At 44.6% G+C, this 14,927-nt stretch overlaps 2 protein-coding genes across 2 annotated transcripts; both read right to left on the bottom strand.

Moving 5' to 3' along the window:
* Positions 1 to 897: 897 nt before the first annotated feature.
* Positions 898 to 5,046, bottom strand: LOC135537271 (talin-1-like). Its single transcript, XM_064963463.1, has 6 exons — positions 4,996 to 5,046; positions 4,186 to 4,422; positions 3,476 to 3,595; positions 2,965 to 3,111; positions 2,319 to 2,484; positions 898 to 1,101 (listed from the first exon to the last, which is right to left on the bottom strand). Exons 1-6 carry the CDS (start codon positions 5,032 to 5,034, stop codon positions 1,088 to 1,090), a joined length of 723 nt encoding a protein of 240 aa, XP_064819535.1. The 5' UTR covers positions 5,035 to 5,046; the 3' UTR covers positions 898 to 1,087.
* Positions 5,047 to 5,386: 340 nt separating this feature from the next.
* On the bottom strand, positions 5,387 to 11,686 carry LOC135537270 (talin-1-like). Its single transcript, XM_064963461.1, has 5 exons — positions 11,622 to 11,686; positions 10,960 to 11,122; positions 10,605 to 10,745; positions 9,466 to 9,645; positions 5,387 to 5,494 (listed from the first exon to the last, which is right to left on the bottom strand). Exons 1-5 carry the CDS (start codon positions 11,684 to 11,686, stop codon positions 5,387 to 5,389), a joined length of 657 nt encoding a protein of 218 aa, XP_064819533.1.
* Between the last annotated feature and the right edge of the window lie 3,241 nt (positions 11,687 to 14,927).

Genomic DNA, 14,927 nt, shown 5'->3' with positions numbered 1-14,927 from the left:
TACTACTAGTACTACTACAAAACAACTACTTACTACTACAAAACCACTACTTACTACTACTAGTACTACTACAAAACAACTACTTACTACTACAAAACCACTACTACTACTACTACTACAAAACCACTACTTACTACTACAAAACAACTACTTACTACTACTACAAAACTACTTACTAGTACTACAAAACCACTACTTACTACTACTAGTACTACTACAAAACAACTACTTACTACTACAAAACCACTACTACTACTACTACTACAAAACCACTACTTACTACTACAAAACAACTACTTACTACTACTACAAAACTACTTACTACTACTAGTACTACAAAACCACTACTTACTACTACAAAACCACTACTTACTACTACTACTACAAACAACTACTTACTACTACTGGTACTACTACAAAACAACTACTTACTACTACTAGTACTACAAAACAATTACTTACTACTACAAAACAACTACTTACTACTACAAAACCACTACTTACTACTACTAGTACTACAAAACAACTACTGCTACTATAAAACAATTACTTACTACTACAAAACGACAACTTACCTCTACTGTTACTACAACAACAACAAAACAACTACTTACTACTACTACTAAATGACTACTTACTATAAAACTAGCCAATTATTACTACTACTCAAATATCTGCTTTGACAAAAGTCGATAGACCCAGATATTGGCTTTTGAAATGAAAAGGTAAAAGTTTCAAAGCAAGAATAGTGTAGGGAAATGCTTTCTTGAATCCAATTTTAAACGCCAATGTATGTGAGAGTCTCCTTTTTTAAGTGACGAATATTAACTACAGATAATACTGGCACCCTGAATAAAAATGTCAGTGCTTTTTGGATGGGAACAATATGGGGACGAACATGCTTCTAACAGTTGTACCTGTGTCTCGGGGTCCTCGGCGCCCAGGCTGGCGGCGCCCAGTTTTACCACGTCGGCCAGTTTGGTGATGGTGATGACGGAAGACTGGGCAGCCTGGGCCAGTCTCTCCTGGCTGGCCCCGGCACCAGAGACCAGCAGCTTGGTGTCCTCCACCAGCGCCTTGGCTGTCTTTAGGATGTGCTCTCTGGGAGGGGCACCATGAGACATATGCATTCACAGTTATTTATGTAATATCAATCACTGTTTATGTACAGTGATGTGCATGATGGGTGTGGGACGACACCAGTCACCATGCCTCCTTAGTATCGTGGCAAGAAACAAAACACGAAGTGGATGTAGCTTCTTTAGGAAAACAGTCCTGACGTTGGAAACAAACATCATTGCTGTCATCCTGAGTCACATGTATTTATTTTCAAGCTATTAAAAACACACAATATTTTACATACAGGTTTTAAAAAGGACCAAAAGAGCTGGATCGGCTTTGTGTTAAAAAAAAATGATATAGAAAAAATATTGCGATGCTGGTATCGTCCCGGCCCCAGAGTTTAAGAGTTAATATTGTGTTCTGGATAATGATGACGTGTTCTATGGGTGAGTACGAAATAACTGACACAAATAAAAGTTCTATCGAATATTGTATCAAATAAGTATCTACTTTCTACTCTGTATATTCACACATATAATGAAAAGACAGACCTTTAAAAATTACGATTAACCCACTTTACCCTCCCAAGTCCAACAGTTAATAACCCCAGCATCAAATATTACACCAGGCTACCATAGTTAATAACCCCAGCATCAAATATTACACCAGGCTACCATAGTTAATAACCCCAGCATCAAATATTACACCAGGCTACCATAGTTAATAACCCCAGCATCAAATATTACACCAGACTACCATAGTTAATAACCCCAGCATCAAATATTACACCAGGCTACCATAGTTAATAACCCCAGCATCAAATATTACACCAGGCTACCATAGTTAATAACCCCAGCATCAAATATTACACCAGGCTACCATAGTTAATAACCCCAGCATCAAATATTACACCAGGCTACCATAGTTAATAACCCAGCATCAAATATTACACCAGGCTACCATAGTTAATAACCCCAGCATCAAATATTACACCAGGCTACCATAGTTAATAACCCCAGCATCAAATATTACACCAGGCTACCATAGTTAATAACCCCAGCATCAAATATTACACCAGGCTACCATAGTTAATAACCCCAGCATCAAATATTACACCAGGCTACCATAGTTAATAACCCCAGCATCAAATATTACACCAGGCTACCATAGTTAATAACCCCAGCATCAAATATTACACAGGCTACCATAGTTAATAACCCCAGCATCAAATATTACACCAGACTACTGGACAGTACCTGTGGTCGGCGAAGGTTTCGAGTTCTCACGGTTGAGCGTGCCGGCGGTGGCGAACATGATGGTGGTGTCCAGGTCGGCGATGATGCCCGACACGGTACTGGCTGCTGTGATGCAGGCCTGGGTGCCACGGTTACCAGCTTGAAGGGCCGCCAGCACATGAGACACCTGGCAGAGAGAAGAGATGTTATGAATATGGTGTCATCATAAGGCTGCATCAACCAAGGTTTAATGTCTGCAACTCTGACATGGTCCAACTGTGACTTATTAAGATCCAGAACCAAACAGACAACATTTCAATCCCAATCTGATTATTGTCAATCCCGGGAACCAGTCTATTTCAAAATTTGTCCTGACAAGGTGACAATGTAACGTTGTTGAAGGCATCACCAGTCAAAACAGACAGATACCCAGGCTTCCTTTGGGTTCTCAGGGGCTACAACGGTCACTCCTATGTTAACTCAAATTCATATTCAAATAACTTTATTGTTCCTGTGAGGAAATTCTTATCTGGAGGGTTTATTAAAAAAATAAAACACAGTAGGCTTAAATAACAAACAGAGGACAGGACAAATATAAAATGTTTTAAAAAACAGGGGCTAGCTCTATGTCGGTAGGAAGAAATACAGATAGGTCATTATGGCTCACCTTCTCGGAGACCTTGCGTGCGCTGTCGATCAGCTCCTTCTTGGTGAAGGAGTCGTTGGGACTACACTGCAGAGCTCCGGCCTTAGTCACCAGCCCAGTACAGTTGAAGCCGAGCTCCCCAACCTGCTTCTTGATGTAGGAACCAATCTGGACAGGACAGAGGAGTTGGGACTCTTTAGAAAGCTCTTTTGCAGTGCAGTATCATTCAGTACTGTACTTTTGAAAAAGAAAAAGGGTCATTAAGCAGATCCTCTTATCCAACTGTCAGTCAGTGCATTTTCAACAAAGGTAGGCGAGACGACCACATATCAGTCACTACAAGTAAAACACTTTCCTCCATAAGCATCAGCCAAACCAGTGCTCTTGTATTTGTACATATAACTACATATTGAATCTCCTTCTGTTTCCCCAAGCCAAGGACTGGGAGGAGAATTATCATGCTAATAAAACTGCATTTTTTTTTCCAGCATTATCACACTGGCATTGAGAATATGTATTAGTCATCAGATACCTCGTCGTTCTCTGCAGTGATGGCTGCGTGTTTGGCCTCGGTGGCTAGCTCTCCAAACTCATTAGTAAGCTCGCTGGCCAGACCTCCCAAGTCATCTGGGTTGGTGTTGGACTTAGTCACCTGAAAACAAGACACAGCCTTTTATCTAATGATCTTTCAATATATTTTTTCCTGAGGGAAGAGAATGTCCTGTATGGAAAACAAAGATTTCTCTACCAGACATATAACCCTTACAAACTATCATTCCACAGGAAGTGTATGTCATTCACGGTTTGATGATGACATCCAACTACTACAACCCCCACCAGTTCTACACAAACTTACTACCCCCCACATAACCACTCACCCACATCCAACTACTACAACCCCCGCAGTTCTACACACAAACTTACTACCCCCATAACCACATCCAACTACTACAACCCCCGCAGTTCTACACACAAACATCCCCCCACATAACTACCCACATCCACAACCCCCGCAGTTCTACACACAAACTTACTACCCCCACATAACCACTCACCTACATCCAACTACTACAACCCCGCAGTTCTACACACAAACTTACTACCCCCCACATAACCACTCCACCCACCCACATCCAACTACTACAACCCCAGCAGTTCTACACACAAACTTACTACCCCCACAACCACTCACCCACAAACAAACTCACAACCCCCCCTCCACCCTTCCTCACCATCTCCTGCCGGTGACGCGATGGCTTTGGCAGTCTTCACCATGGTTGTCTGGTAATCCACAAAGGAGCCATCGGGCTCGCCGGCAGGGCTCTCCTCCATCTTGTTGATGGCGGCGGTGATGGAGTCCACCATGCCGCCCAGGGCGCCCGCAGCGCTGGCCGTCTCCGACAGGGTGGCGCCTAAGTCGTCTACCGCCTCCTTCATCATCTGGACGGACTCCTCCAGAGCCTCCTGGGTGTGGGCCGCCTGGACAGACAGACACAGACAGAGAGACAAGATCAGTGGACGGTCGTACGCATCAAACTATAGCTGGGCCGCTGGTAGATACATTTTTATTGAGTGTTAGTTACCATCATCGTGTTTTCCCTCAGTGCCACTTACATTAGGAATAGACCTAGACAGTACCTCGCTATGTCACGGCATTAAAAACCATAATACTGCCATTAACACTGAAGATATGGATGCTGCCCTGCTGTCCCTGCTTAGACCAGAGTTAAATGTATAGGATATGTCATTTAGAAGACGCTTTAATCCGACTCATAGTCACGCGTGCATACATTTTTTATTTTATTTTACGTACGGGTAGTCCCAGGAATCGAACCCACTATCCTGCCGTTGAAAGCGCCATGCTCTACCAACTGAGCTACAGAGGACCACATAACACATGACGTCAAATATTTTCAAATACAGTAAAGCTGGAATAGATTATTTTTCCATGAGTGTCATATAGCAGACCTCCGGCCAAGGTAGAGCATCTGCAGGGCTGACTCGTACAGTATAGTATAGCATAGTAAAATACAGTTTTGTGAGAAAGCAGACCTTGGGGTTTCCTCCGGCCTCCTTGGCCGTGTAGAGCATCTGCAGGGCTGACTCAGTACAGTATAGTATAGCATATAGTATAGTAAAATACAGTTTTGTGAGAAAGCAGACCTTGGGGTTTCCTCCGACGCCTCCTTGGCCGTGTAGAGTATCTGCTAGGGCTGACTAGTACAGTATAGTATAGCATATAGTATAGTAAAATACAGTTTTGTGAGAAAGCAGACCTTGGGGTTTCCTCCGGCCTCCTTGGCCGTGTAGAACATCTGCAAGGGCTGACTCGTACAGTATAGTATAGCATATAGTATAGTAAAATACAGTTTTGTGAGAAAGCAGACCTTGGGGTTTCCTCCGGCCTCCTTGGCCGTGTAGAGCATCTGCAGGGCTGACTCCGTCAGCGATCTTGGTCTGGTCCAACACACGCCATCTGCTGTTGGCTGCTCTGAATCTTACTGGCCGTGCCGATGGCTGCCATGATGAGGGGCTCGAAATAGCTCACCATCTGAGACACTGAAGAGAGGAAGAGAGAGAGAGAGGACCAAATTGTTGTTGAGATATGTTCTATTTTATCACATTGCTGTATGTTTTTGTCAGACTCCAGCCAGCTGCATCAAGTCTTTGAAACAAAGTGAAGTAGTTACAAATTCACTAGATACGACGGTATAAATACAACCTTTGAAGGCGTTTAATGATAGAAAAGCTTAATTGTGAAATACGTAATTTCCTTAATACTAAATATGTAATTTCCTATTAGACTGTAAGGTATAAAGCCAGACAGATGTGGATAATGTAAATAGGCCAAGAGGATGGGGTCTCTTACCTTGTGTCCCAGATGGGAAGCCTCAGAGCGGGCTGCGATGCCACTGCCCTATCAGATTGCTGATCTCCTGACCGAAGCTGCCAGCTGCTCATGCAGAGCCTGAAACACACACACACACACACACACACACACACACACACACACACACACACGCACACACACCATGGTAGAAGCAAATACACAAACACAGATGTACTGGAAAAAGCTACATATGGTATAGTATATTATAAATCGGGGTGGTTCGAGCCCTGAATGCTGATTGGCTGACAGCAGTGGTTTATCAGACTGTATACCACACCTCCCGGGCCTTATTGCTAAATGGTATAGTATAGTGTAGTATGGTATAGTAGAGTACAGTAGAGTACAGTATAGTGTAGTATAGCTAGTATGGTATAGTGTGGTACTTCTGTGTATAGCAAAGTATAGGATAGTATGGTATAGTATGGTATGGTATAGTATGGTACGGCATTGTACAGTATAGACTAGTACAGTATGCTATAGTAATGTAGAGTACAGTATAGTATGGAATGGTACAGTATAGTATAGTATGATATAGTTTAGTCATGTACACATCTACAGTGCCTTTGAAAGTATTCAAAGCCCTTTCCACATTTTGTTAGGTTACAGCCTTACTAAAATGTATTACATAGTCCCCCCCCCCCCCCATCAATCTACACACAATACCCCATAATGACAAAGCAAAGACCGGTTTTTAGAAATTTTAGCAAATCTATAAAAAATTACAACATTAAATATGACATTTACATAAGTTTTCAGACCCTTTACTCAGTACTTTGTTGAAGCACCTTTGGCAGCGATTACAGCCTCAAGTCTTCTTGGGAATGACGCTACAAGCTTGGCACACCTGTATTTGGGGAGTTTCTCCCATTCTTCTCTGCAGATCCTCTCAAGCTCTGTCAGGTTGGATGGGGAGTGTTGCTTGCATAACTATTTTCAGGTCTCTCCAGAGATGCTTGATCGTCTAAGTCCGGGGCTCTGGGCTGAACGACTCAAGGACATTAAGAGACTTGGTCCCAAAGCCATTGTTGGGTTGTCTTGGCTGTGTGCTTAGGGTCGTTGTCCTGTTGGAAGGTGAACCTTCACCCCAGTCTGAGGTCCTGAGCGCTCTGGGAGCAGGTTTTCATCAAGGATCTCTCTGTACTTTGCTCCTGTTCATCTTTGCCTGACTAGTCTCCCAGTCCCTGCCACTGAAAAATATCCCCACTGTGCTTCACCGTAAGGATGGTGCCAGAGTTCTCATCCGAGATGTGAAACTTGGGATTCAGGGCCAATGATGGTCTGAGTGTCTTTAGGTGGTTTTTGGAAAACTCCAAGCTGGCTGTCATGTGCCTTTTACCAAAGGAGTGGTTACCATCAGCTGAGCCACTCCACCATAAAGGCCTGATTGGTGGAGGGCTGCAGAGATTGTTGTTCTTTTGGAAGGATCTCCCATCTCCACAGAAGAAGTCTCAGCTTTGTCAGCATGACCATCGGGATCTTGATCACCTCCCTGACCCAAGTCCTTTCTCCACCGATTGCTCAGTTTAGCCAGGTGGCCAGCTCTAGGAAGAGTCTTGGTGGTTCCAAACCTTCCATTTAAGAACAGAGGCCACTGTGTTCTTGGGGACTGTCAATGCTGCAGAAATGTTTTGGTACCCTTCCCCCAGATCTGTGCCTCGACACAATCATGTCTTGGAGCTCTTACAGGCAATTCCTTTGACCTCATGGCTTGGTTTGCTCTGACATGCACTGTCAACTGTGGGACCTTATATAGACAAGTGTGTGCCTTTCAAAACATGTCCAATCAATTTGAATTTACCACAAGTGGACACCAACTAAGCTGTAGAAACATCTCAAGGACTGTTCAATGGAAACAGGATGCACCTGAGCTCATTTTGAACATGTCTCAAAGCAAAGAGTCTGAATAGTTACAGTACCAGAAGAGGTTTGGCCACCCTCATTCAAGCCTGGTTTCTTTTTCTTCCTGTTTTCTAGAGTTTGTAGAACCGTAATTCTACACCTGCATTGCCTGTTTGGGGTAGGCTGGGTTTTGCACACATATGGAATCATGTATGTAACCAGAAAAGTGTTAAACAAATCAAAACCATTTTCTATTTGAGATTCTTCAAAGGCCTGATTGGTGGAGGGCACAGATTGTTGCTTGATGACAGCTTGCACAGAAGAAGTCAAATAGAGCTCTTGAATGACCATCGGGATCTTGTCCACCAAGTCCTTTTCTCCACCGGTACTTGCTCAGTTTAGCCAGGTCAGTTTTTAAAGAGTCTTAATCCATTCCAAACATCTTCCATTGAAGAACCTGTGTTTATGGGGACTATTGCTGCAGAAATTTTTGGTATATACCCAGATTGTGCCTCGACACACCGTTGTCTTGGAGCTCTTACAGGCAATTCCTTTGACCTCATGGCTTGGTTTTCCGAAGGCACTGTCAACTGTGGGACCTTATGAGTGACAAGTGTGTCACTTTCAAAACATGTCCAATCAATTGAAACACACAAACCGACAGCCAATTGCCAGACTGAGAAACATCTCAAGGACGATCAATGAAAGCACACACCTCCTGGGCTCAATGTCGTCTCTCAAAGTGAGTCTGCTGGTTACAGTACCAGGGAAAAGCCTGGACCACCTACTCATTCAAGGGTTGTTCAGCACCTCGATGGCCTCGTAGAATAATAGTAAAGACATTGTCTCTGGAATAACACGCATATGGAACATGTAGTACTTGAAAAACGATTTTGGAGAAGCCAAAAAACCATTTTCTATTTGAGATTTGTGTCATCCTTTTGTCTTGATGACAGCTTGCAGAAAATAGAAAATAAAGAAAACCCTTCTCAATGAGTGGGTGTGTCTCAACTTTTGACTGGCTGCATCAATATAAGCTAACAATTTTTAAAACGCAATCCATTTGCAAAAAAGGTCTAAAAACTCTGTCTTTATGGGGTATTGTACATTTTTTTAATACATTTTCCGAATAAACTGATGTAACTGAAAAGTGGAAAATGTTAGCGGTTACCTCATGTTGACACAGTATTTATCTCTGCTTGGTAATTGAGTGTTAACTGTTACACTCATGTTGACACACACACACATCTCTGCTCACACAATTGACCATGTTAACTGTTACCTCATGCCAGACAGAGTACATCTCTGCTGTGGTAATTGACCATGTTAACTGTTACCTCATGTTGACACAGATGTCCTCTGCTGTGAGTAACTGACCATGTTAACTGTTACCTCATGTTGACACAGTATTTATCTCTGCTGTGGTAATTGACCATGTTAACTGTTACCTCATGTTGACACAGTATTTATCTCTGCTGTGGTAATTGACCATGTTAACTGTTACCTCATAATTGGACACAGTATTTATCTCTGCTGTGGTAACTGACCATGTTAACTGTTACCTCATGTTGACACAATATTTATCTCTGCAATTAAACACCAACCATGTGAGGACTGTTACGGCTCATTTTTCACAAAGTTTTATCTCACTGATGTGGCAACTGACCATGTTAGCGGTTACCTCATGTTGATACAGTATTTATCTCTGCTGTGGTAACTGACCATGTTAACTGTTACCTCATGTTCACACAGTATTTATCTCTGCTGTGGTAACTGACCATGTTAACTGTTACCTCATGTTGGTGATAAGTTTCTTGATGGAGTCGGAAACGGTCCTGGAGTGTCCGGCCAACACTGACCACTTGGGGGTCTTTGGGGTTGACGGCCAGGGAGGCGACGGTCTGGATCAGACCTGTGGAGCTCTCCAGCATGGTCTTAGCTGCAGCCACGATGGGCTCCATCGCTGCCAGGCCCTGGGAGTTGGAACAATAATACAACATTCCGGTTGACTGTGTAACATCTGACGTATCCGTTGTCTCTCCACCCAAAAAAAAGTGGACAAGGTAGTATCTCATGGCAACCGTATTAAAATCAATTAACATTAGACGTTTATGTCAGTTTCATAATGTTGGCTCGGCGGTGAAGGGATGTGTGACATTCATCTGAATCGGGCTTTATTTTCATCGGGGAGGACAACAAGTTCAGTAGCCTTGTGGTCAGTGTCTCCACCCTGATATTGGAAGGTTGGAGGTTTGATCCCTGGTCAAGTCATACCAAATACTTAGAAATGGGACCGAATGCCTCAGCATTAAGGAGAAGAATTGGGGTTAAGGGGTAGGCAGTGTACATCAAGCTGCCAAATGGGCCATTTCTGGCTAGAAAGTACAGGGGAGAGCATAACCACAGAGAGAATAGGGAAGGGACAGCGTAACCACAGAGACAATAGGGAAGGGACAGCGTAACCACAGAGACAATAGGGAAAGGACAGCGTAACCACAGAGACAGTAGGGAAGGGACAGCATAACCACAGACAGTAGGGAAGGGACAGCGTAACCACAGAGACAATAGGGAAGGGACAGCGTAACCACAGAGACAGTAGGGAAGGGACAGCGTAACCACAGAGACAGTAGGGAAGGGACAGCGTAACCACAGAGACAGTAGGGAAGGGACAGCGTAACCACAGAGACAATAGGGAAGGGACAGCGTAACCACAGAGACAGTAGGGAAGGGACAGCGTAACCACAGAGACAGTAGGGAAGGGACAGCGTAACCACAGAGACAGTAGGAAAGGGACAGCGTAACCACAGAGACAGTAGGAAAGGGACAGCGTAACCACAGAGACAGTAGGGAAGGGACAGCATAACCACAGAGACAGTAGGGAAGGGACAGCGTAACCACAGAGACAGTAGGGAAGGCCAGTGTACTGTATTACCTCAGCGCTGATCTGAGCGGGCACGCTGGCGAATTCTGGGTTGGAGGCGAAGGCGGTGAGGTTATCCACAGCTTCTATCAGGGGCCCTGTGGCGACCCTACACTTCTCTCTGTTCTGCTGGTTAAACGCTCCATCCAGAGCCTACACACACAACGCACAAACAGGGTTACATTCATTAGTGATGGAATGCCATTCTAAAATGTATTTCTTATTACACGGGTTGTTGTTAGATAATTGTCAATGAACTTGGGGCATGGAGTCACCCTGCAAGTGTCTGTCACATTAACGATGTACCTTGCTGCAGCCCTAACCTGTACTGTACATATGAATTCAAAAAGTAGTGACTATTACTCACTTTGATGGACTTGACCAGATTGGCTGTGCTGTTGGCCACCTCCTTAGCAGACTGGACAAACTGTCGCTTGGCAACAGGGTTGGCTGTTTTGGAGGAGGCCAGGCGACAGGCGCTTGCACAGCGCTGACGTGTGCTTGGCGACGATGGTGGCGGCAGAGAGGACCTTGGGAAACAAGAGGAGGTGTCTGAAGTAGGCAGCTAAAAGATGGAAAACACTGCTTCTGTTCAGAAATATTGATCACCTTAATTCACCTTGATTCTGTATACGGTGGACATATGGAAAACAGTACGCAGAGCAAGTTTAGGTTGGTGACATGTATGGTCTGTGTGGTATGACGTGTGAGTGAGGGAGTCAGTGAGTGTATGAGAGTTTGCATGTGTTTATTTGTGTGTGCATGCGTGTGTTTATCCGTGGACCTTGAGTAAGCGAGTGAGTGTATGAATGTTCATTCGTACGATCATATATGTGTGTGTGTGTGTGTGTGTTACTCGTTTATATTGGAACACACAAAGCCTAACCAAAGTCATCCTTGACTGCGATAGACCGCTGACGACGTGTGTGTTTGTGCGCAGGCACCTGTGTGTGTGTGTGTGTGTGTGTGTGTGTGTGTGTGTGTGTGTGTGTGTGTGTGTGTGTGTGTGTGTGTGTGTGTGTGTTCTACCTGGGACTGGGTGCAGGCTGGGTCCACCAGGTTCTGGCATGCCATCTGGATGGACTGGTTGGCATCGGGCAAACTGGACCAGGGTCCACCAACCCCTTCTGGCCCGCGTGGGCTTTTAGGGTCTGACACTCCAACCAGGTAGGCACCCTGTAACATTTTTCAGACAAATCAATTTGTAAGTCGCTCTGGATAAGAGCGCCTGCCAAATGACTTAAAATGTAAATGTAAATGTTAATGTTGTATGGATGGTTTTGATGAACTAAACAAGATAAATGTAACAAGAGCCGACAGGAGTTAGAGCAAATATAGGAAAATGTTAGATTTTTTTTACAGCTGAAAAAAAACACTACAGCTAAAAATCTACGATGATCGCTGCTTTTATTAGACGATCGCTAACGTAGCAGCTCTGTTTATGACAACGTTAACGTCTGCAACACCACACGTGTTATTGTTGATGACAACGTTAACGTCTGCAGCACCACACGTGTTATTGTTTATGACAACGTTAACATATGCAGCGCCACACGTGTTATTGTTTATGACAACGTTAACGTCTGCAGCGCCACACGTGTTATTGTTTATGACAACGTTAACGTCTGCAGCACCACACGTGTTATTGTTGATGACAACGTTAACGTCTGCAGCGCCACACGTGTTATTGTTTATGACAACGTTAACGTCTGCAGCGCCACACGTGTTATTGTTGATGACAACGTTAACGTCTGCAGCACCACACGTGTTATTGTTTATGACAACGTTAACGTCTGCAGCACCACACGTGTTATTGTTGATGACAACGTTAGCGTCTGCAGCACCACCGCGTGTTATTGTTGATGACAACGCTAGCGTCTGCAGCACCACACGTGTTATTGTTTATGACAACGTTAACGTCTGCAGCACCACACGTGTTATTGTTGATCGACAACGTTAACGTCTGCAGCACCACACGTGTTATTGTTTATGACAACGTTAACGTCTGCAGTACCACACGTGTTATTGTTTATGACAACGTTAACGTCTGCAGCACCACACGTGTTATTGTTGATCGACAACGTTACCGTCTGCAGCACCACACGTGTTATTGTTTATGACAACGTTAACGTCTGCAGCACCACACGTGTTATTGTTGATGACAACGTTAACGTCTGCAGCACCACACGTGTTATTGTTGATGACAACGTTAACGTCTGCAGCACCACACGTGTTATTGTTTATGACAACGTTAACGTCTGCAGCACCACACGTGTTATTGTTGATCGACAACGTTAACGTCTGCAGCACCACACGTGTTATTGTTTATGACAACGTTAACGTCTGCAGCACCACACGTGTTATTGTTGATGACAACGTTAACGTCTGCAGCACCACACGTGTTATTGTTGATGACAACCTTAACGTCTGCAGCACCAGACGTGTTATTGTTTATGACAACGTTAACGTATGCAGCGCCACACGTGTTATTGTTGATGACAACGTTAACGTCTGCAGCACCACACGTGTTATTGTTTATGACAACGTTAACATATGCAGCGCCACACGTGTTATTGTTTATGACAACGCTAACGCCTGCAGCGCCCGCGTGTTATTGTTTATGACAGCGTTAACGTCTGCAGCACCACGCGTGTTATTGTTGATGACAACGTTAACGCCTGCAGCGCCACGCGTGTTATTGTTTATGACAACGTTAACGCTCGTGCATACCACTACGTGTTATTGTTGATGACAGCGCTAACGCCTGCAGCACCACACGTGTTATTGTTGATGACAACGTTAACGTCTGCAGCACCACACGTGTTATTGTTGATGACAACGTTAACGTCTGCAGCACCACACGCAAGTTATTGTTGATGACAACGCTAATCGCCTGCAGCACCACACGCGGTTATTGTTGATGACAACGCTAGCGTCTGCAGCACCACACGCTCTGTTATTGTTTATGACAAGCGCTAACGCCTGCAGCACCTACGCGTTATTGCTGATGACAACGCTAAATCGCCTGCAGCACCACCGCGTGTTATTGTTGATGACAACGGCATTAGCGCTCGGGTGCAGGCACCATTACCGGCATGTTGTTTTATGGCTGGCGCTAACGCCTGCAGCACCACCGTGTTATTGTTGATCGACAAGCGTTAGCGTCTGCAGCACCACACGCTGTTATTGTTTATGACAACGTTAACGTCTGCAGCACCACCGCGTGTTATTGTTGATGACAAGCGTTACGCGTCTGCAGCATCACACGTGTTATTGTTGATGACAACCTTAACGTCTGCAGCACCAGAGCGTGTTATTGTTTATGACAACGTTAACGTCTGCAGCACCCACGTGTTATTGTTGATGACAGCGTTAGCGTCTGCAGCACCACCGCGTGTTATTGTTGATGACAGCGTTAACGTCTGCAGCACCACGCGTGTTATTGTTTATGACAACGTTAACGTCTGCAGCACCACGAGTGTTATTGTTGATCGACAACGTTAACGTCTGCAGCACCACCGCGTGTTATTGTTGATGACAACGTTAGCGTCTGCAGCACCACCGCTGTTATTGTTGATGACAACGTTAGCGTCTGCAGCACCACCGTGTTATTGTTGATGACAACGCTTAACGTCTGCAGCACCAGACGTGTTATTGTTTATGACAGCGTTAGCGTATGCAGCGCGCTACCGCGTGTTATTGTTGATGACAACGTTAACGTCTGCAGCACCACGTGTTATTGTTTATGACAGCGTTAACATATGCGGCGCCACACGTGTTATTGTTTATGACAGCGTTAACGTCTGCAGGCCCCACGCGTGTTATTGTTTATGACAACGTTAACGTCTGCAGCACCACGTGTTATTGTTGATGACAACGTTAGCGTCTGCAGCACCACAGCGTGTTATTGTTGATGACAACGTTAACGTCTGCAGCACCCACGTGTTATTGTTGATGACAACGTTAGCGTCTGCAGCACCATGCGTGTTATTGTTTATGACAACGTACGTCGCAACACCACGCGTGTTATTGTTTATGACAACGTTAGCGTCTGCAGCACCACGGCGTGTTATTGTTTATGACAGCGTTAACGTCTGCAGCACCAGGCGTGTTATTGTTTATGACAAGCGTTAACGTCTGCAGCACCACGTGTTATTGTTTATGACAGCGTTAACGTCTGCAGCACCACGTGTTATTGTTTATGACAGCGTTAGCGTCTGCAGCACCACGTGTTATTGTTGATGATCAGCGTTAACGTCTGCAGCACCCACGTGTTATTGTTGATGATGACAGCGTTAGCGTCTGCAGCCCCACCGCGTGTTGTTGTTGATGACA

The sequence above is a fragment of the Oncorhynchus masou genome, unplaced genomic scaffold, assembly GCF_036934945.1.
Source record: "Oncorhynchus masou masou isolate Uvic2021 unplaced genomic scaffold, UVic_Omas_1.1 unplaced_scaffold_7370, whole genome shotgun sequence".
NCBI lineage: Eukaryota > Metazoa > Chordata > Actinopteri > Salmoniformes > Salmonidae > Oncorhynchus > Oncorhynchus masou.
Note: the sequence above shows the minus strand (reverse complement) of the source record. Positions and strands in the feature narration are given on the sequence as shown.

Coding starts and splice junctions, on each gene's coding strand:
- LOC135537271 (XM_064963463.1), bottom strand. CDS start 5,034: ATGCTCTACACGGCCAAGGAGGCCGGAGGAAACCCCAAG. Junction 3,596..4,185: donor CCAAAGCCATCGCGTCACCG/GCAGGAGATGGT, acceptor TCTTGTTTTCAG/GTGACTAAGTCCAACACCAA. Junction 3,112..3,475: donor TCACTGCAGAGAACGACGAG/GTATCTGATGAC, acceptor TGTCCTGTCCAG/ATTGGTTCCTACATCAAGAA.
- LOC135537270 (XM_064963461.1), bottom strand. CDS start 11,686: ATGCCAACCAGTCCATCCAGATGGCATGCCAGAACCTGGTGGACCCAG. Junction 11,123..11,621: donor CAGCCTGCACCCAGTCCCAG/GTAGAACACACA, acceptor TTGTTTCCCAAG/GTCCTCTCTGCCGCCACCAT. Junction 10,746..10,959: donor ATCTGGTCAAGTCCATCAAA/GTGAGTAATAGT, acceptor TTGTGTGTGTAG/GCTCTGGATGGAGCGTTTAA.